The 23092-nt window shown below is 45.4% G+C and overlaps 1 protein-coding gene across 6 annotated transcripts in view; it reads right to left on the bottom strand.

The window, feature by feature from the left end:
• Positions 1-17421, bottom strand: part of EVA1C (eva-1 homolog C) — a 71702-nt gene extending 54281 nt beyond the window's left edge. For 2 of the 6 annotated variants that reach the window (XM_081025231.1, XM_081025228.1), the window contains exon 1: positions 16158-16486. In XM_081025231.1, the coding sequence (XP_080881357.1) occupies positions 16158-16368 (211 nt within the window). In that variant the 5' untranslated portion in view covers positions 16369-16486. Of the gene's footprint in view, positions 1-16157 lie in introns of all 6 variants that reach the window. The other 4 variants (XM_081025230.1, XM_081025229.1, XM_081025227.1 and 1 more) reach the window with 4 other exon arrangements.
• Positions 17422-23092: the final 5671 nt, after the last annotated feature.

Genomic DNA, 23092 nt, shown 5'->3' with positions numbered 1-23092 from the left:
TTTCCTTAGAAGAACATTGAAAAGCAAATCAAAAACACACTCATCTATAAAATGACAGTAATAATAATGACACTTATCTCAGGATTGTTGTGAAGATGAAATGAGCTATTATGTGTGAAATGCTCAGAACTCTGCTGTAATAATTTTCTGTAGCTGCTGGGAAAAGGAACCACAAACTAGGTGGCTTAGAACAACAGAAATGTACCGTTTCACAATTCTGGAGGTTAAAGCCCGGATGAAGGTGTTTGTGTGTGTGTGGGGGGGTGCTCCCTCGGAAGGCTCTAGGGAAGTACCTGTTCCAGGCCTCTCTCCTAGCTTCTGGTAGTCCCTTGGCTTGTAGCAGCAAAACTGTAGTCACGGTGTTCTCCTGTGTGTGTTTCTGTGTCCAGATTTCTCCTTTTTATAAGGACATCGGTCACAGTGGATTAGAGACCACTGTAATCATTTCATTTTACCTCGATCTCTTCTGTGAAGACTCTACCTCCAAAGGTCCCCTTCACAGGTACTCTAGCATCTTCTCTGGGGGAATTTCAAGAGTCAGCTGTCTAGAAACGTTCACCTTTATTATCATTACCTCCAGTAGTTGTTTTGTTCAAAGGTATGAGGAAGAGACCAAGGAGAGACAACTGGGTTTGGGGAACTTAAGTTTGTTGTGGCTCCAATCTCCACAACAATAGGACACTTCTCCAACAGCCCTCAACAGCCCAGGTGAAGGTAAATATATGAAGGAGAGAGAACAAAGAAAAGAAAATGACACGTTCTGCTAGGGAGCCAAAGACAACCATGGACAGAAACACAGACAGCAATGAGAGAGGGAAACGGCTCACTCTCCTGTGTGCTTCGGCTCAGGGGCCGCAGGAGGCCAGCTCTACCAGGTGGACACACATAAACACCATCCCCTTCTTGACGGCAGCCGAAACACTGTTTCCTCCATACACCCGGAAGGGAAACCAAATTTTGATCGTTTATTAAAACACATAATAGGCTATATTAATCTGTGGAGTAAAAGGTCTCCTCAGCCAGCAGCTAAGTGGATGCCTTCTGCCAAGGAAAGTTCTAGTGGGTTTTGTTTTGTTTTCAAATGGTAAGCACACATCTGACTTGGAGATAAGCAGTAGATAACAAACAGGTTGAGTCACGAGAAGCATCAAGCTAGACATCATCTTAACAGAAATGATTTCTGGGCCTCATTTGGAAGTCATCAGTCCCAACGAAAGAGATGATGGAGTCGCAAGGTGGGCCAAAGTTTAGAAGGAGAGAGTTGCTCTGTTTTAGGTGGAGGATTGAAAAGCAAAAGTTGAAAAAGTTGCAGCAAAAGTTGCCTGCACTTGCAGGCAGCATAGCCCTCAGCAAAGCCATGGGTAAGCAGAGCTTCTCCTCCATGCCTCCCTCCCTAATCCAAAGCCCCTTCCACAACAAATGCTCTGCTCTCCCTTCATCCCAGTACCAGAAGCAACATTGCTGGTACCTCCTCTGGATTAGGTCCCCTTGCCAAAGCTGCAGGTTCCAGAACCTTTTCTCCTTTCCCCTCTTCTGCTTTGTGCCTTGCTGATCCTGTATTCAAGACCCTTAAGGCTCTGCTAGATAAGTTGCTAACTAAAATGACCAATTAATCTGTGCGAGCATGCTGAGGGTGGCATCTGTAATCTAAAAGAGGCTTGAGTCCCACCTTCACCAAACATCAAAGTTCACTTCAGAGTAATGGGATAAAGTGACATCACCTTCCTCCAAGATTGTCGGATGCACACAGCATCACTGCTGTGACAATCCTGCACAAATGCACAAGAACATAACCATGAAGAAACATCGGACAAAGCCAAACTAAGCGGCAATCTATAAAATAACCATCTCGTCATCGTCAAAACTGCCAATGTCACAAACAACAAAGGCTGAGGAACTGTCCTACATTGCAAGGAGACTAAAGAGACATGACAACTGAAAATAATGTGAGAGCTGGGATTTTCTTTTGCTCTAATGTACGTTATCAGGACAACTGGTGAAATCCGAATGAGGTGTGTAGATTAGAAAACACGATTGTAGCAGGTTAATTTCCTGATTGCGATCTTCATTCTTGGTTATGTCAGAGCGTGTCCTTGTTGTTAAGGAACACATGAAGTGTTTAGGAATGAAGGGCATCCTGTCTGCAACTTAGAGTAGCATAAAGTGAAGGGGATAAAATGGTAACATCTGGGTAAAATCTCAATACAAGTGCAACAGGGGTCTTTCGTACTATTCTTGCAAATTTTCCGTGTCTGGAAAAATAATACATAATATTTAATAAAATGTAAATAGATTAAAAAGTGTGCAATGTTTTGAGCAGGGCTCAACTTTGACTTCACAGTAGAATCGCCTCAGGAGATTTTAAAATATCAGTGCCCAGGTCCCAGTTCAGAGATTCAGATTCAATTAGCCTGGGGTGCTCCAGACATCAGTATATTTGAAAAGCATCCCCAAGGTGATTCTAGACTGAACCTAGAGGAATAATAAACAACTAGTTCAGCCCTTGGTGTAGGCAGGTGAGGGGAGAGTTCTGGGCTGGGGACTTGCTGAGCCCGTTGTGTCCCCTCCTTCAGAGAGCTGATCCTGGGGGCAGTAGTGATGCATGTTAGGCGTGTGGTCTTGGGTCCAATCCTGGTCCTGTCACTAAGAAGCTGAAACACATCCTGGCGAATGGCTTCCCTGTGCCCGGCCTGAGTTCTCTCCACTCTAGGATGAGGCGAAATGAGCATTCCTGGAGGAGAATGCACAGCTCTGTGACTCTTGCATCCCTGGGCCCCCAATGCGCGCAGTGGGTTTGCACAGGATGACGACCGAAAATCTTATGACGCCCAGGTGGAAGAAAGAGGTTTGGGTGGGTAGGGCTGACTGATTGCTGGCAGGTTCTGTCCATGGAAGGTTCCATGGAAGTCTGTAGTTTGGATGCCTCCCTGAAGCCTTCCCCCATCACAAGGACTGAGTCTGGGAGGGTTCTCGGGACAGGAGCTGGAGGGAACAGGAGGACACAAATGCAAGGAGCAGGGAGGCAAGTTAGAGAGGCCAACCTCCCAAGAGGCAACTGGGGCACCTGCGCCTGGTGCCTTCATGAGACAGGCCTCACGCGGGGAACGTGTGGGAAGGTGCCCTCACCAAGAGGTGAGGCCTGAGGCTCCGCCCGGATCCCAGGCCTCAACTTCTGCCCCGCTCAGCCTTCTAAAGCTGCATGGCTCAGAAGGTTGGCCGTGGGCCACACTTGTCCCCTGAGCACTTAAGATGTGGCCAGTCTGAATTGAGATATGCCGTGAAGTGTAAAAGCCACAGTAGATTTGCAAGCCTTCAGAAGCAAAGAGAATATAAACTATCACATTAATAATTTAAAAAAATATTGATTAACATTGAAATGATAATACTTTGGGTCCATTGAGTTAAATAAAATTTACCATGGAAATTCATGGTTTGGGTAGAAAGTCACCTCTTTCTTTTTCTAATTTGCCTAGTAGAATATTTACTACCACATATGTGGATGACATCATATTTCGGTTGGGCAGTTTTGTTCTAGCGTCTGCATATTGTCCTTTTGTGACGAATTTCCCTGGGGATAACTGTATTAAAATCCAATCTCGGAAGGATATGCAATGGCAGCAGCCCTGGGCCCTGAATGCCTTGCAAGGAGAATTGTTTAACCCTTTCCCTGCTGTGGCCCTCAGGCTTCTGTGATGCCAGCAAATTCACTCTTCCCCACAGTCCACTGAAGTGCAGATAGTGCCAGGTGATGTCAATATAATATAATGGTAATTATAGTAATATCCATCCTAACATTCAACACTGCAATTTTAACCCAATCTGTGAGATTGAATCACAGACACTTGACATTCTTAAAGTAAAACTCTCAATGAATACATCAGACTATGTATATTCCACTAAATAATTGATCTACCCACAGATAGAGAATATGTGGGTAATGAAGATAAATGGTGCAGAGTAGACTCTCATCAAAGACTCTAAGGCACTTACAAGTCACATTCCAGAAGGTTCCACAAGGTTCCGTGGAAGTCTGTAGTTTGGGTTTGGTTCACATGTCACTGTCTGACTGCCTTCTAAGGATGAAAGACCTCTTGCTTTTGTGTGTGTGTGTGTGTGTGTGTGTGTATGTGTGTGTGTGTGTGTGTTAGCTACACATATTAGGGCAATTAATTAACTAAGACATTCCCTTGGTCAGGCCTCCTCATAGTAACAACCTGGAGCCACGGAGAGCGGAGGTGGGTTAATCTATGTTCTGTTTCCATGGCCTGATTTTATCTTGGACCTACTCTAGGGCAAACCATGTTGCACAAGGGCATCTCCATGTTAAATCTCCCATTATGAAAACAAACAAACCAACCTTAAATTCAGTGACTATTGAGGTCTTTAAGGGAGTTTTATGGAAAACAGGAAAGAGGAAGTTGTTTTGCTGAGGACTGGTGGCATTGGATACAGGACCTAAATGATGCGTGTGGATAGAAAGTCACTCTCATAACGTGGATGGCAGTCATTTCCCCAGCCCAGAAGCTTACAACCTAGTCACCATTCAGATGAATCCAGGGGTAGAATAAGATGCTTCGGCTCTTTTGTAAAGATGTAGTGTATCAGCTTTATTAATGAGAGAAGATAGAAACACAGAGGACAAAATATGTGCTCTATAGTAAAATATACCATATGTGATGAGAAAACTCACTATTCACTATTTAACATCCTGGGAAGAAATCAGCTAGAAGAGCACCTTCCTTAAAAAGTTTTTCATGCTCATTTTTATAACATCTATACCTGGAAGTAAATGCCAATGCATAAGGCCTTTGCGAAAAGCAAAAATGTCTCTAGGCCTACATTTTCAAAACTGCATTGCTTGTACACCTGAAACCTATGTAACTTTACTAACAATTGTCACCCCAATAAACTTCAATGAAAAAAAAAACCTGCATTAAAAAAAGAGAAGATCTTACAAGAATATATATACGTACGTATATATTACGTGTGTACACAGAGAGAGAGAGGGATAGTCAAATATATTATATATGTATATACATACACATGATGTTTATATATAAGTTAAAATGTATTTATATAACAAACAAGTATATACATACACCAAACATGTTTTTAACTTTTGTGGCAGGAAGCTATGTTCATTTTAAAGACATACTAAACTTCGCTTAGGAACAGGATGCCTTGACAAAAAGGGTGTCGAGGGAAGAGGCTCTGATTCCTTAATATGGACTGACGGTGAATCCTCAAGTTTTATCACACCAAAATGTGCAGGAATGAAAAAAGGAGCAGAGCCCTCCCGTTGGACAGCATTCTTCCATCACCCACTTTAAAATCAAATCTGAAACAGAGTTCTGACAGGCCTATTTTCTTCAGTGCCAAGAGCCACACAATAGGCCTTTTTTTTTTTCTTGGACAAAGCTCTTAAAATACTCGGAGATTCAGATGTACTGAGTCACGAAACTGTACAAATACTGCACACCCATTCCTGCTGGTGCCCCTGCCCAGTCTTTCGGAAACAATACTATATTTTTTCTGTGTTTGGCAGAAGGAAAGAAATATTTTAATTAGTGTTGCAACCTGTTTGAAAGAAGGGTGACAGAGGAGGGCAAGCTCTGGCAGCGAGTGGCTGTCCTTGGGTCTGGTAGCCTCTGAGCAGGGGTAGTGGTTGTTATTTCAGAGGACTCTGTTTGATTCTCCTGCTGCTCTGTGTAGACCCCACAACAGTGCTGAACCCCATGACCACACAAGCTTCCGATGTGCCCTGATGAGTATGTAACACTCAGCACGGCGTGAACAGTGTCACACTGAAATGACACAAAAGTGATTCATCCGTGCAATGAGTACTCTTTGAGACATCGTTGAACATGTCTCTTAGAGAGTGTGTATCACGCAGCAGAGAGATGAACACACATTTCACAGAAACATGAGAGTGTGTGTGTGTGTACGCGCACGCACACGTGCGTGCCAGAAGCTGTCTGCATGTGGGTGTGCAGAGAGGGTGCAGGAACAGAGGAGGAAAGCAGTGGGTGAGGCGGCGGGAGGCGCCAAGGCAAAGCAGAGCTCTGCACAGTTTTCATGACTTTTGCTCTCTCCCTTTTCACAATTCAAATTAAACTGCCCCCCCCCCCCGCACCGCGGTTGCTTGATTGCTTTGCTGAGGTGGTGAAATAACTGAGAGGTGCTGTAAATGCATCCTCACACTGCTAGTGAGCCGACTTCAAGGCTGAACACCTCTCTGGATGGATGTTTCAGTTTCACATTAATGATGGTGAATATCTGAGCTTAAAGTGAGGAGGGCAAAAGGGCCAAAGACACAGGCACGTTCCACAGAGGAAGGCAGGGGCAACCTGGATAAAACCCCACTGGGTGAGACAGGGCAACGCAGTACAGTGGCTGCAGAAAGCCAGCGAGCCTTGCTGAAGACTGCTGTGGAGATGGCGGGAGGTTTTCAACTCAACTATGGTGTTTAAAAACGTGTGCCCACCTTCTTCAGATTCCAAATGTGTAGAAAATGAACAAGGACAAGCCAAATGGTCTAGCCTGGTGGTCCTCAACCCCAGCACGAGGACCGGATCATGCCTTGTGGTCGGGGCTGTCTTGTGCATTGTAGGATATTTAGCAGCATTCCTCCTTCCTGGTTCTACTCACTGGTTCCCAGTAGCAGCCCCCTGTTGTGACAAATAAAACTCTCCAGATAGTGCCAAGTATCTCTGGGAGAACAAAATCTCCCTGGATTGAGAATCAATGGTTTAGACTAAACTTGTGGGCAAGCTAAACTTTCATTGGGTAAAGACAGCCATGAACTATAAAGAAGATATGGCATTTCTGGTGAAAGGTGACAACCCCAAATAACCTGCCTTGAACAGCTAGAGAGAAACCTAGAAGTCTCAGACAAAGGCAGACAAAGTCAGACCTTTTGCCTCAAAGTGCGGGTTTATGGCTTTAGAAAGCCATAAAACTATTTAAAAATAACTGTGGGGAAAAAAAATACTGGGGCACTTTGCTTTAAAAAAAAAAGGTAACTCAGAAGAGAGGGACCTTCACACTTGAACTTGGGGTTTGAAGAGGCAAAACAGACCAAAATTGCTCTGTGGAATTCTCCGCAGCATGCTGCGGCCAATGCTACACAGTGGGTCCTGCAGCATGGGGGCCTTCAAGACCCCTTTTCATGCCGAGGCTGTGGGTGGGGTGGAGTCTTTGCGTCCTGTCTGACCTGTCCACAAAGCATTCGGCACTGTTAGCTTTGGAAGGTGTGTCCTCTGGGCCTCAGAGAAAAGAGGAAGGTGATTACAAAATGACTGTCCCTTAACTTTACAGTCAAATTGACAAAGAGAGTGTGGAAACCTGACCTTGGGGTCAGTGTACATGTTTTTAATAGAAAGGGAATATAGAACTGTGTGCGTTCCTAAAAGCGCATCCCTCAAAAGCTGTACAAATCGGACTTTCCAGATAAGATCATGCTTTCTCATTTCCACCTGTCTCCCGTCAAAGAGGGAAAAGGGCTCGGTGACCGGGTCTCTCTTGTTCCAGAGTACAGTACAATGATTTATGATTGCTAAGCCTGAGAACCTTCGGAAGCTGCTAAACATGAAAAGAGTGAAAAATCTCCTAAGTCAAGAGAAAGAAAGGAAGGACTGGGTAGCAGTCTTCTGCTCGTCTCAGACTCTGAAACACTACTCTGAAGGCTGTCACAAGTATGCATAGCCTAGGCCCCTGCAGACAAAAAGGGTTATTTTATCCAGATTATTCCCCCACATTGCAGGGGGAAGGGGACTCATTTGTAATCATCAAAGGAATGCTGACAGACTTGAAACGGGATTACATTCTATTATACTCATCCGAATTAAAGATTTGTTTTGGAGATCATTCTTAGGTTTCTTCCTTGCTGCTCCCCCAACCCCAAATGAGGTGATTTGTATTCATGGGCTATCTGAGGCAGACATGAAATCAGACAGTTTGCAAACATACATTTCAGATTCAGTGGCCTAAGTTTTGAATTTTAATGTTGCCTGGTTCTGTGTATGTGGAAAACCTGGCTTTTAGGTCAAAACTAATCCCAAGCATCATTTCATTCCGTAATTTGTTATGCAGGATAAATTCTGTTTCAGGGGCCTGAGTGAGCAAATGAACCAGGTGTCCAGAAATGCAGGTATGAGATGTAAAATCTATGCATGGGCAGAGTTGTCTAGTAGGTTTGTGGACACACTACTAAATCCTCAGTTTCAAGCTCAGTGGTTGGGATACCATTTGGAGAATGTGACTTGTCCGATCTGTTAGTCATCCTTCAAACTCCTTTGTTATCTGTGTGGTCACGAACCCCCTGAGAAGGAAGTTTCTCCAGACAGGACCGACTGACTGAGTATTCTTGTACCACATGGAGCAGAGCGTCTGGTACCTGAAAGACTTGAGCATATTTCCCATTCAGATAGAACTCCCCTAGGGCATTCATCATGAAACTGACAACTACCTGGGGAGGAGGCGTGGATACCTCCAGCTGGAAGTCATGAGTCAGTGCAAGAGCTCAATTGGATCAACAAACTGTCTCTTGACATTAGCCGCCAAAAGGACAAACTATCTTAGAGAAATCTCTCTCAAGGCAAGGAGACGGCATTCTCTAAGTAAGAAGACAAAGCAAGGATATGGGCAAAGTGCATTAAAAGTTGTACCATTTCTTTTCTTTGTATCTCAATCCTTCCTTCTGGACTGGGTGTCCTTCTTGATGAAGTATATCCTTTAGTAGTTTTTTAAGGATTTATTGGTGGTGGTAAATCTGTCTATATCACAATCTCTCAAAGGTAGTTTAGCTAGGTATATCATTGTGCAATGATAGGTTTTTTGTTTGTTTGTTTGTTTCCAGAACGTAGAAAATATTTCACTGCCTTCTGGCTCTCACTGTTGTTGCAAAGACTTTACACATGATATTTTTCTCTTTCTGATTGTTTTAAGACTGCCACTTTTTTTTGGTATTTTATAGTTGCAATATAATAAGTACAAATTTATTTTTATTTATCTTGCTCAGGATGCTTGAATCTAAATCTTTCATTAATTCTTGAAAATGAACTCCGAAAGGTATTATCACTTTGAGTGCTGCTTCTCCTTATTTTCTAGTCTCTCCTTCTGGAATACTGATCAGATATATATTGAACCTTCATTCCATCCTCCATGTCTTACAAACTTTTTCTATATTTTTCATCTCTTTACCTCTTTTGCTGCATTGTGGATAATTTCTCCAGCTTTATTTTCCAGTTCACTGTTTCTCTCTTCAGCTAAGTCTAATCTATCCATTAAGCTTTTAATTTCAATGAATATATTTTGCATTAATACAGTAGTATTAGTATAGTTAATAGATATATTTGATATTTTTTCAAATATGCTCACTCTCTTTGTAGACTTTCATTCCTTCTTCATGTTTTGGATTCTCTCTTTTATTTCTTCTTGTTTTAAATTCCGTTTGTTATTTATTAAGCATTCTGTTGTTTTTATTGCTGCTTCTCAGATAATATAGTTTTGGATTGTGTGTTCATATCAGCAGGATTTCATCTATAGGAATCTTGTGCAGTTTGTGTTGGTGATGTTTCTATGCAGGGAGTATTTGTATTTGTTTTTGCCAAGTACCCTGGGGCACAACCAACCTGGGATGACTTTGTTAGTTTCTCAGCTTGGATTTCCTGGTAAAGGCAATGTGAATTCAAACCACAGACTGTTGAAAAGGCAGCCCTGTTTTTATATGTACTCAAGGAAGATTGCTTTTCTTTCTCCAATCCTGAGCCCGGGCGAGACAAGTTTCCTCGTCATCTTTCTTTGCAAGAAGGCTGATTTCTCATCTCTCTTTTTATGAATGTTTAGCCCTTCCATGTCCTGGTTTTATATGGAGATCTTTTTTTCCAACTCCTCACTTTATATTGGTCTAATGCCTCATCTCTTGCTTTTATGTACCTGTTAAATCACAGTTGTAAAGACCACCAAAAGGCCCCAGTGTGGCTATAAGGTCAGTGGCAGCTAACTTTTCCAGTTTTCTGATCCCTTTGTTTTTGTTCCTTGGGTGGTCCTTATATTTAGTTACTGGTTCTTGCATTTAAAGGATGTTTGTTATATTTTATTCAGCACTTGTAGGTGTTTTGTTAGAGAAATAATTTTAGGACCCAGTTCCACCATATTTCCAGAAACAGATTACAGATCTTATTCTGTAATCAGTTCTTTGGGGCTAGAAAAAGTACTATCCTTAGATAGCATGTGGATTGGACAATACCTGTAAGTCTTGGGTTGGGGGGGGATTGGATTTAGCAGATTGAGAGATAAACATTACAGAATTGGCATTGCTTCAAATGACTTGTAATTTATTTGTTTTAATAATAAGCTGCCTGGGTCTGAATCCCCCAAAGTTACTTAACCTCTCTTTGCCTCAGGTTCTTCAACTTATTATAACAGTATCTACTTTGCAAGGTTGTGAGAATTAAATGTTGATAAATATGAAGTTCTTGGAACAGTGTCTGGCACCGAATGCTTTATGAGCTTCATACACTGATAGTATTTTTAACTCACCAACTTCTCTTACTTGTGCTGAGGGAAGCCAAGTAAAGAAGTCACTGCGTATGCTGGGCCAGAGTTTTAACGGAGATGGCGCAGACATCGGAACCCCTGCGGGAAGAAGAGTCTCAGAGAGAACAGACTAGAGCCACTTGCTCAGCCACTCTTCCCATCTGAGGTCCTTCAAACTTTAAATCTTGATGACTCTAGGATTTATGTTATTAAGAAAAACTATTTACTTCGAGAGAAATACAAACACATCAGCATCATTAAAATAGTGACCTGGTATAAAATATCAGAGTACCCTCAGCCTACCTTGTAGGTCCATTACTTAGCTTGAATGATAAGACTATAGATTTTTGAAACCAGGTAGGCATTGGATTCAAATCCTGACTCTACATTTCCCTAGCAGTTGTGGAACTGCTAGTTGGGGGTGAGTAGGTAACAGGGGAGCAGAAGTTCTTTCAGTGTACATTAGCCCCAAGGTGAGGCCTTTTCAAGAATCTTAAACGTGCTAACAGGAGGGGTGAGAAGTCCTTTGAGCTCCACGTTTTTGAAATCAGGAACCCCATCAGTAAAAACATTTTGAGAACACATCTCCAACAGATGTACACTGATTTAAAAATTACATACTGTTCTACTGTCAATTTATATGTTAATTATAAGCAAAACAACTCCTTTCTAAGCTAGAAAAGAAACAAATAGAAACGAAGTTCTAACGTTCTCCTCCTATATCCACTGGATCACCTTGTCTGTGCACACACTTTGGTTGCACTATGATGAAAGATGCTGAAGGAAGGAATGAGAAAAGGTCCGTCTACTCAGTGGGCAGCTAAAACGGTGGTGGCTACCCCATAAACTATCTAGAAAGGTTAAGCAAATCGCGACCTGCTTTTTTCTCTGGCCTTGCCCCCACACTCAGCACACACAGGCCAAGTCCCCCAGCCTGGCCCCACCCTGGGGTTCATGATAGAGTCTGCCATGCTCTGCGTCCTTGCAGGGCAGTCTTGGGAAAGTCAGTTAACCACTCTGAGCCTGGGTTCTCATCTGTAAAGTGAGACTAATACTTACCTCATAGGGTTGCTATAAGGATAAAGTCAGATAACACTGTGCTCCATTAATTTTTACTCCCTTCCTTTCCCTGAAACTGCTGCTAGCCTGCCACTTTCCAATAGAGTGTCTGGGAGACCAAAGCCATCAATAACGCGACCACTCGCTTGCCCAGACTCCTCTTCTCTGCTACAGAAAGAGCCGGCAGAACACTTTTCAAACCTAGTTCCTTTCCATGGAAACAGCCTAGCAGTTTCAGACACTTGCTCTTCATCCCTCTTCTTCTGTGACAGCTGCACAACTCCTTCAGACATTTGGTTTGTTTTTCTTCGGTTATGAGCTGGCTTTTCACTCCATAACATTTTTGAAAGTAAAGGCAATCCCTGAATAAAAGGACGATGTGATGCAGGCCTAATAAAATGCAGAGCTCTCTCTGTGTGTGCATATATACACGCACATGTGGGCATCTTGTGCATATGTGTGTGTTGGGAGGCAGCAACAAACTGATAGCTGGGACAATCGGTTCGGGTGTCCCTGGTGGTGAGCCCTGTGGGAGCGGAGGAAGCGGTACCTGGTCATGCCTGTGTGTCCCTGGATGAACCGATGTACGGGCAGGAGGGCGCCCTGCCCTCTGGATCTGAGAGCAGTGGTTCTCAACTCTGGCTGTGCACGAGAATTCCCTGGGGAGCTTTTAAAAAGAGACCAATGACTGGGTCCTCCTGACCGATGAAATAAGAAGTCCTGGGGTGCTGTCTGAGCACCCACACAAGAGATTCTATGTGCAGCCAGGGTTGAGACCTACCAATTATCTAAGCAGAATAGGAAGGTTCAACTGTGTCCCCTCAGTCAGGACCTAGTTCCCACCCTCCAACTCCTAAGATCAACTGCATTGCCATTTTTCTACTCTGAAATTCCTGGCCAATGAAATAAGGAGCTAGAGTCAGGTTTCCTTGTCGGGCTGCCATCGATCTGGTAACAAGCACCACTTCTTTCTTGCTTGGGCTACTGATGATGGGGAGTAGGGCCCAGAGACCCCCTTCCATTATGCAATGACCTTTCTTTGGGGGGCATTTTACTACCAGGAAGGTTTTAAAGTCTGCCCCAGTCTCCTTGTTTTTCATCTCCTTCCCCTCTACTTCCCACATTCACCATTGTGTGCCCCACGGCAAAACCAAACATGTAAGCATATATGGTCATGACTGCTTTGTCAAAAGTCAGGGGTTTCGAGGAATCCAAGTGGGAACTAGAACTGTTTCCCACCCTTTCCTTCCCTCCCTCCCCGCCCTTCTCCATAAGCCCATCAATCACTTAGAACTTCTGTAAGAAGAAAGAAAAGGGAAAAAAAAAAAAGAAAGAAAGAACAGGAGAGAAAGAGTAAGAAGCAGGGAGAAAAGAGAAGGACAGAGCGGTGTGGTAAACTAAGGTTAGAGACACGGAAATATTACTCTTTAAGGCAGGGCAAAATATGGAGGATATTCAGCTTTTTGTGGTGGGAACCCAAAATGGCACCCCCCCCTCAGCCCTCACTCCTGCTTTGTTCTTTGAGCAAAAGATGATGCTGTTATTATATTTCTTTTTTTTTTTTTAAAGTGATCAGTTTGGACCTCTCAGGCCAAATCCCCAATTTGGGAATGCAGTCAAAAATATAGAACTCCATCCCAAAGAGGAAAATGGATGAAAGCCAAGTGCATTTGAGTGTGGGATTAAGGATCAGAGGCACTAATTTTGCATGAACCGCTCTGGCCTTCCTGGGATATGTTTTTAATGCGGTGATGATAGACTCCCAGTGGCCGCTGACAGCATCTCAGTATCTTCGGGATGAGAGAGAAGGGGGTGTTTGGGGACCCTGTTTCCCAGCAAGGCTTGGAGGTGATTAGCGCAAGTCACGAGCATGTAGGGGGAGGAGGAGGCCACAAGGCAGCCTCTGGCTTATTAAGAGTGAGATCTGATGCTGGACTCCTCAGGGGGAAAAAAAAAATCAATGACCCAGGAAAACTACACCAGCTGACAACCCCAGGAAAAGGCTCAAGGAAGAGTTGCAAAGAAGAGAAAGGCTTAAGTAACTTTCCAAAACTCTGCACTGCTAAATCTCCTGCGAAGCCCTTACTGTACAGACAACGGCTGGGACCCCTGACATTCTGGCACTTTTTTTTCATGTGGATACACCATCCTTCCTCCATCCCCTCTGCACAGGGTAAAAGGGATTCCCTCCATCCTCCCTCCATTTCAGTTTTTGATGTTTCCCTTGTTTAGAAAAACAGGTGTCTGCATTGTCAAGTGATGCTCTCCAGCTCTAGGCAATTGTAAGTCTCCTTGGGGGTCGTTACACTGTCCATTTGCAGGCCTCTGGTTACTAGTCACTTCTCCTAGTTCATAAAAAGAATCAGGACTGCTTGTCCCCAGGAAAGCAGGCATCAGGCTTTGAGGCCCCTAGGGTGGGGTGAGGGGTTAGAGTTACATGACCTGGATCCACTTCTTTGACTAAAACATTCAACTGAACACTCAGACTATCGTCCTTGGAGCTTAGGGATTTTCCTCAGCGCTGTATATCATATGGTTAGAAGGTCCCTATAGATGCATTAAGTTTCAAGACAAATTAATCAACTTTCGAAAACCTCATCTTTCTCCCTGATCCTTTTATAATGTTTCCTGATGCCACACGATATAGAATTTAGATTTAAATTTTAGGGTGTCTGTGATTTGGGAGGATGTTATTTTTCTTGTCTTCTCCCAAAAAGGCTCCCTGACACTTTCGCCCTATAATTCAGATCTCTGGAGAGCAAAGCTGACTTGAGTAAAAGTGGGGGCTGCTTGTGGATGGACCTGGCAATATCACCACCTACTGCTGGCTCAGGGAGTTTTAAACCCTGGAGTTCAGGTTTTCACAGAAAACAGAAGGAAATTCCTTTTATCACTTCTGTCATTTAGAAGAACACGTATCAAGCATCCACTTCCCTCAGGATATAGCCTCCCTCTTTCATAGCTCAAGCTTACCCCTGTAACAGTCGCTACATACAGACAATTCCAAGCTTGGGTGGTAACCTACAGACTGCTACGAGCATTGCAACTGCTTCACTAAAGAAACAAACTCTAAGTGTCTATAATCTATGCAAACAATCTAATGGTTACACCGCAATTTACCTAAAGCAATATTTATTCAGTTGCAATGATGTCACATAAAAAAAGGGCTTGTTGGCTTTCAATTCTTTCCTTACAACATTCAGAGCTAGAAGGTGGCTGAATTCAGAACTGCTCTCCAAAGCTTAAATCAGCAAATACAGGACTTTGCTAGCAGCCAAGAAAGTTCTAGTACCCCCCCACCCTCCCCCCTAAAAAAAGTCAATAGCACTTGAAAAGCATTTCCCTAGCACATTTTCCTCAGCTCTCTGCCTCTGTGGTGCTCAATTTTAAGGACCACAATTTGCTTGCCAAATAGGCATATCTTAGCTTCCTTTGCCAGGTAGAAACACTGCCTTGATATTAAATATTCAAAGAAAAGAACCTCTGACCTAAGGGCTCTCGGCTAACAATGACATTCTCTGTAAGTAAACTAGAAACCCAACTCAGCTTCTGGTTTGCCAGTGTTCTCTGCCTTGTACTAGTCTCCTGCACAATAGGGCTGAGGACTGACTCCCTTTACCATGATTTTATTGCAAAAGACCCTTCAGGCAGGGCCCTCCAGGGACCAGGCAAAGCCTGGACTTTGCAAAAGATCATGGAGAAGGGGGAGAGTGGTGTTCAGAGCTGCTTCCTGGGCTGGGAAAGGGTGAAGGCTCGCCAGAGGGAGACCCACGTCTGTTACAACTGCAAGGACGTTTGCTACTCTAGGCAAGTGCGACGGTAATGTAAGAAGGTGGTTCCTATAGCCATCATCTACTCAGAAACTTCTCTCGCTATGCGGTGCCACACCTACAACCCCAGAACTGCCTGAGATCATCTGCGGGAGACGTGGTCCAAGTCCCCCAAAAGAAAAGCCTCATCGTTTACTGGGAGGAGGAAGTCGTTAAGGAGAGGGACTGGAGAGGGGGATGCTGATATATTTGGGCGGTAAAGTCATGCCACCCCCCTCCACCCCCACCCCCCAGTCTCCTCTCTTTTCTGTAAGCTTCTGCTCACCTCTCTCGACACATCTCCCCCCGACCTCCTGTACTCTCGGGCTTCCCTTGTGTTTGTTGACGGAGACTTCAGGTCGTGTGCCCTGGGATAATCTCTGTACACGGCCCCCGGGCGACTGGCTTGGGGGCACTCGGACTAGGCTGTGGCAAACTCTTCGGACACAGCACGTGTACTTTACAGCATTGGGCGCGGCAAAGGGCTCAGCCTAAGGAGCCTCCAGAGGACACTCATCCGTCAGAGTCGAGTCGCTGATGCTGATGAAGTCAACAGCAGGACGAGAAACTTCAAATGCGTTACCCACCCTTCCTTCTGGGGGCGTGGGGCGGGCCTCTGCCACCACCCCACAGGCAGCTACCTATGCGCCAAGGGCTCACACCAGGAAAGAAAACTGGCTATGAGCGCGCCCAACTTTCATCCAACCCTGCCGTGCCCCCTGGGGGGACTGCCCCCAGACGAGGGCTCACCTGCGCGCGCCGCAGCGCCGGGGGCGCACAGCGAGGGAGGGCGCTTCTTACCGGAGAAGTCCGTGAGCGCTGCGATCTCTTTGGAGCAGACCAGGACAGTGCAGTAGAAGAGGCGCAGGAGCTGCCCCGGCGGCTCTACCTGCCTGCGGAGGCCGGGATGCTGCGCGGGCTGGGGTGCGGGCGGCGGGCGCGCGGGTCCCGGCAGGAGCATGGTGCGCGGCGCGGCGGAGCGCGGGCGCGGGCCCGGGGCACGCGGGGGGTCACTGGGCGGAGGATGGCGTCACATGGCGGGGTGAGTTGGTGGCCAGCGGCTCCGCGGCTCCCTGGCACCTCCCGGCTCAGGCTCCCAGAGCCTCCTCTCTCTGGCGCGGGCCGACACCAGCTCCCCGGCAAAGGGGAGGGGGCGGAGAACTGGGGCGGGGCGAGGAGCCCAGGGAAGGATCCGCGTAGTTTCCCCGAGAGGAAACCTCCGCTGCCACCGCGCGGGAGGAAACGAGGGGGGGGCAAAGGGAAAGTGTAACCTTCGCGCACCCAGAGGCTGCAGAGGCGGGTCCCTGGCGAGCTGCCAGCCGCGGAGGGCCCCCCAACAGCGCGACGATAGCCGCGCAACTTGAGCGCCTACACGCCCGGGTCCCCGCCCCTGAGACCGCCCGGCACCCCTGGCCGGGCCTGCGCTGGCCGGTTGCCAGCCTCGCCCTGGCCTCGGGAGAAGCGCGGCTGGTGCCCGTGACGCACTTTGGAGCCAGCGCCGCGCGGTGAGCCCGGGCGCCCCCGGGCGGGGCCTCAGGAAGGTGGGGTCCTGGAGGTGCGAGACCGCTGCACTGATGTCCATGCGACCCGCCGCGCTCCACGTGCAGAGTCACCAAAAATGCACAGTTGTCCCCATTTCACAGAGGAGGTGACTGAGTCTACGAAGCCAGGACAGGAAAGAGCTGGGGGTCTCAAACCGGTCAGATGGCTCCAGAGCCGAGGTCTTTTCAATTCCTTTGGGTACTAGTTGTACGCGTCTCTTAGAGGATCTGACACTGGACGGATATAAACAGCCACCGAGCACCAATAATCAGGGTTCGTTGGAAAATGGGCCACAGCATCTTTCTGAACCTCTCGATTACGCGCAGTACTACCCACGTTTGGACGCTCAGCCCGTGGGCGAGAAGCGCACTGAGTGGCCCGGGCTCGGGGGAGCGAGGACAAGTGCGTGGGGCCTCCGTGACTGCGCCGGGTGCGGCTACCTGGCCCCAGCGACCCAAACCCCGCGGACCGCGAGGGGCGTCCGGGCCAGGCGGTGCGGGTGGGAGGGAGGAGGGCCCGGCGGCCGGCGCTCGGCACAAAGTGTTCCGGAACACCGCGGGGAGGCCTGCCAAATTCGCGGCGGGCCTGACGCGGAAATGTAGATAATGAGGCCCCAGGGCGGGGCCAGGCGCACGGCCCCGGCCCGCTCGGAACTGCGATTGCGAACGCGTCCGAGTGAGGCGGGGAGGCTCCGAAAGAAAACCCAGACGCGCAGGCCTACCTGTGGGACCCTCTCAGCGGTGGGACACAAGGACCCCAGAAGGCTGGATGACGTTGCGTCCCACACCTTGCTTCCGCAGGGCTAGGGCCGGCCGAATTGGGACTCTGGGCCCAATAGTATTTGTTGAGTGGGTGGAACCTAGTCTGCCAGGCACAATGATTCTTAAAATCTACATTAAAACACTCAATCTTCTCAATAACCTTCATGCCTAAGTAGTATTAGGGTGCACTTTCTAGATTGTGGAAACTGCGGCTGGGAGGTGGGTAAGGATGCCTAACATTTAGTAAGTAATGTTTGCCCCAAACTCAGGCCCCTCCTGTACTTTGCATTCCATCTACTCCTTCATCTGTCCAGTTTAGATGTGAATTGGGTACCTAGTGTGTCAGGTACTGAACTAGGGGTTGAGGATGCTGGCACAGGAAAGGAGCCATGCTCCCTCAGGTGTGTGTGGGGGCGGGGGTGGGGTGGGGGGCTGCCACCGCTGTCTTGTAGGTAGGCACTGGCTTCCAGATGCCAATGTGTAAGGTTACTCACTGTGACAGCACCCCCAGGCTTCCTTATCTGTAAAGTCTTCAGACTTATTGTGAGGCTTATGCAGGTGAGTTGATAACAGGTGATGTGTATAGGAGAGGGCCTGGACCCAGAAAGTGCTCAGTCAATGTTAGTCATTATCACAGTGAGGAAGACAGGCATTGAACAGGTAATGCCAAGTGAGCCCAGCGTCATGAACAAGAAGGGGCGGGGGTGGGGCAAAAATGGGGGAGCTGAGGCAGAGGGAGAGAGAAGGGTATTAGGGGCCTTTTTAGGGCAAGATGAATAAGAACAATAGGAAGAGTTGGCCAAGCAAAAGCTAGCTGTTTGGGGAGGGTGAACAAATTATAAAAAAGGATCAACTTGTGTGAAATCCAAAAGAATCATGGCTCCATAGGAGAATGGAGAGAAGTCCGGAGTGGATGGAGCAGAGAGCTAAGGGCAGGGCTATGTGGAGGTGGAGAGGTCGGCAGCCAGAGCTCAGGGACCTGGAAACATAGTGAGCATTTCCATCTTGATCTTACGAATTGTAAGCAGATGAATGACATGATCAGGTGTGTGTTGGTTAAAGATTACTCTGAGTATACCTGGACTAGAAGGATCAAAAAGGGGTTCAGAGGTTACATACCCAAAAGAATCAGAAGGAGGGACCTAAACAAGTACTTGTTCGCCAGTATTCATTGCAGCATTTATTCACTACTGTTAGAAAGTGGAAGCAATCCAAGTGTCCATGGATGGATGAAGGGATCGACAAAATGTGGAACAGTATTCAGTCATAAAAAGGAATGAACTTCTGATACACGCTACAACATGGATAAATCCTGAAAACCTTATGCTAAGTCCAATAAGCCAGATACAAAACAACAAATATTGTATGATTCCACTTACATAAAGTGTCTAAAATTGGCAAATTCACAGAGAGAAAGTAGATAGAGGTTACCAAGAGCTGGGAGAAGGGGGAAAGGAAAGTTACCACTTAATGGGTACAGCGTTTTTATTTGGGGTGACAAAAAGTTCTGGAAATAGTGGTGATGATTGCACAATATTGTGAATGTAACTAATACCGCTGAATTGTGTACTTAAAATGGCAAATTTTATGTTATAGGTATTTACCAGAACTTCAAAAAATTAATAATGTGCCAGAAACCTTTGAACTGCATGTTTGAAATGGGTGCGTTGTATGATATGTGAATTCTACCTCCACAAAGCTGTTTTTCTTAAAAATCAAGCAGGAACAACAAAATGGGTCCAGGGAGATGGTCAGAGTAGAAGTGTGGGCAGGAGGCTATGCCTATGTGTTGGCCTGGGACTTTGCAGGCCCCGAGAGAAGAGGAAAATGGCCAAATTGGAAAGATATTTGGAAGGAGGGTGGACAGTGCAGTGACAGTAGCTTGTTGTGGAACATAGAGGAGCCCCAGCTTCCTTCTACATTGCCTCATAGCTGCTCACGGTTGAATCAGATTTTAGTCCTAATCTGATCGCTTTAAGAATTTTGGAATCGTGCAAGAAAATGAAGTCATTCCACTTAGCTTCCTCTCTGGAGCCCTTAGTTCCAAATCCCTCTGTGTTCCCAACCAAATGGAAACCAATTACCACCCTCTCCCATTTCCCTAATTATTGTACAATTAAATACCTTAATGCTGGGGGCACTATAAAAACTTGTAGGACAGGAAAATGGGGAGGGGAGGCACACACTTCAAAGAAGGAGAAACTTGTAAAATCAATCTAGGGCACAAAGAGGTATGATCTTTTGCACCAAGGTGCTTTCCTTTTCTTTCTCCTGTGATAGAATTTTAAAAAATCAAAAGCAGGGCAACTGGTTGGTTCAGTGGTTAGAGCATAGTGCTCATAGCTCCAATGTCGCCAGGTCGAGTCCCACATGGGCCAGTGAGCTGTGCCCTCCACAACTAGATTGAAAAAAAAAAAATCAAAAGCAGTCAGAGCCACGTGGTTCTTCAGCACAGTTACAAGAGCTGGAATCAAAGTGAATTCAGTCTGAGGAAGGGTGAACCAAATAATAAAGTGCTCTCAAAATATCAATACTCACAACAACCTTTGAGATAGATACTAACCAGGACTCTCCGCATAATTTATTGGCCTTGCGCAAAATGAAAATGCAGGGCTGCTTGGTTCAAAAATTATTAAGAATTTCAAGAGAGTGACAGCAGAACATTCAATCCGGCAGGGGCTCTTGGAGTACAAGGCCCTGAGTGATTGCACAGGTCACATGCCCACGAACGAGGCTGGTACTACCACATTCTCCATGTCTCCAATGTGGAAACTGATGGCACAAACTCACACAGATCATCTCTGGCAGGATTTGAAACCCTCTTAAACTGCAAAAACACAGAAATTAGGGATGGACACCGAGATGGGGTAACATAAAACTGTTCCATTCTATGTGATGACACCATTGGATGATCTTGCCCCTTCTTGCACTCGAGTTTCAGACATGTCTTTGTACCCACAATATTCATTGTGTGGGGGAGAGGTGTCCTTGCAGGAAATCTAGATTATCATAGTCCCCCTTTATTTGAAGTTTCGCTTTCCATGGTTTCAGTTACCTGTGATCAATCGAAGTCTGACAATATTACATAGAAAATTCCAGAAATAAACAATTCTTAAGTTTTAAATAGCACACCATTCTGAGTAGTGTGATGAAATCCTGTGCTGTCCTACTCCGTCCCACCCGGGATGTGAATCATCTCTTTGTTCAGTGTATCCATGCTGTGAATATAGTAAAATAAGATATTTTGTGAGAGAGAGAGAGAGAGAGAGAGAGAGAGAGAGAGAGAGAGAGAGAGAGAGAACATTCACATAACATTTGTTATATAGTTTATTGTCATTGCCATAATTGTTCTATTTTATTATTGTTGTTAATCTCTTACTATGCCTAATTTATAAATTAAATTTTATTGTTGGTATGTGTTTATAGGAAAGAACATAGAATATATAGAGTTCAGTACTATCTGCAGTTTCAGGCATCCACTGGGAGTCTTAAAACGTATGCCCCACAGACATGGAGGGCCTGCTGTACATTTCTAAATTACATGACTCAATTTCTGCTTCCCCTCCCCCCCACCTTTTAAGCAACCCTGTCCTTCTTTCCAGCTCTAAGTTACGTCCCTATCCTCATTCCTTGACATCTTGGCTCCTTCCTCCCCATATATACAAACTATTTTGGAAGATGTTTGTGTGCTGTGCCCCTCACCTATGCCATCAGGTAAGACTTCGGGCTTCCAACAAAGACCATCTGCAGCCGTTCTAAGAAGACGTAAACCACCATTTGTCAGCCACAAAGAAACCAGCGTAGGAGAGTGAGGCCGAATGTTGTCCAGAGCTAATAGACTTATTTTTAGGAAGCAACAAATAGTGGTTTGTTTATAGAGTTGGCACCAAAGAGTCACATAACGAAGAGCCTGCTTGCTGAGGATTGCAAAAGCTGGGGGAGCACTGAAAGGCTGATTTCAAAAGCCTACAGAAGGAGGCCTTTAAGAATGTGACAGAACTGATGTGTGTATGGCAGTCCCTCCAAGGTCAAAGGCACCAAGTGCAATAGTCTCTATTCTGCCACTGAGAGACAGCTACCCACAGAAGCATTTGACCTCTCTGAGTATGGCTGTAGAGCAGAGGTTCCCAAACCTTTCATTTTTTCACATCCGCAAAGTGAAAACGTTGGACCCTATAGTCCATTTTGGCTCTAAAGCCCATAGAATATTTAAATTAGAGGTAGGATTTCAGAAAATTGGGCTAAATCTATGCCAATCCCTTGATATTCCTTAATGTTTTCTTAAATATATTTTTTTCACTTATTTTTAATCAATTTTCTTTCTATGATATTCATATTTTTCTCTTTGTAAAAGAAAAATGCAGCATAAACAAAGTTTGGGGGGTTCTTGGAGTATTGTGACTCCATGGTAGTTTTCGGTGTGAAATTTCCCAAACTGACAACCATCATCCTACTTTCTGTCTTTATGAGTTGGACTAATATAGGTGCCTCACATAAGTGGAATCCCAGTGTTTGTCCTTTTGTGATTGGCCACTAGGCACTGCCTATGGCGCCCTCTGTAGGTGAAAGTCTTAATTTTTGTCTTAGGAATCGTGGCAGTGGCCCATGAATTTCAAAACTAAAAACTTTTAATGTGGTAATATATGCAACATAAAATTTACCATTTTAACTGTACAGTTCAGTGGCATTAAGTACATTCACGTTGTTGTGCAACCATCACTTCCATTTATCTCCAGAATGTTTTCATCTGCAGAATTGAAACTCTGTACCCATTAAACCCAGTTTTCCACTCCCCCTCCCCAGTCCCTGGCAACCACCATTCTTTCTGTCTTTATGAGTTTGACTCCTTTAAGTCAGTCATATAACTGGAATCCTACTTGTCCTTTTGTGACTGGCTTTTTTCACTTAGCATAATGTCTTCAAGGCTCACCCATGCTGTCGCATTTGTCAGAATTTCCTTCCTTTATAAGGCTGAATAATGTTCCATCGTATGTATGGACCACATTTTGTTTGTTCATTCATCTGCCGATGGACACTTGGGTTGCTTCCACCTCTTGGCTATTATGACTAATGCTGCTATGGACATAGGTGTACAAAAATATTTAACAATTTTTAATGGTCATTCCCAAGGGAAGGCTTACAGCTACCAAAAAGAAAACAAATCAAAATCCAGAGAAAGGAATTCAGACTCAACAAAAGCAAGTTCTGAGTATGGCTATAGAGCAGAGGTTCCCAAACCTTCTCAATGATTTTTCACAGTGCTCCTAGACAAAAACGAAACAAAAAGTTTGAACTATGTTTATTATTATCAAATAGCTAGATCCAACCAACTTAATAAGTATTTATGTTTTAACAATTAAGTAGTTGTTTGAAAAAAATTAC

The sequence above is a fragment of the Rhinolophus hipposideros genome (genome assembly GCF_964194185.1).
Source record: "Rhinolophus hipposideros genome assembly, chromosome: 2".
Lineage (NCBI taxonomy): Eukaryota > Metazoa > Chordata > Mammalia > Chiroptera > Rhinolophidae > Rhinolophus > Rhinolophus hipposideros.
This window is presented reverse-complemented; position numbering and strand designations above follow the sequence as displayed.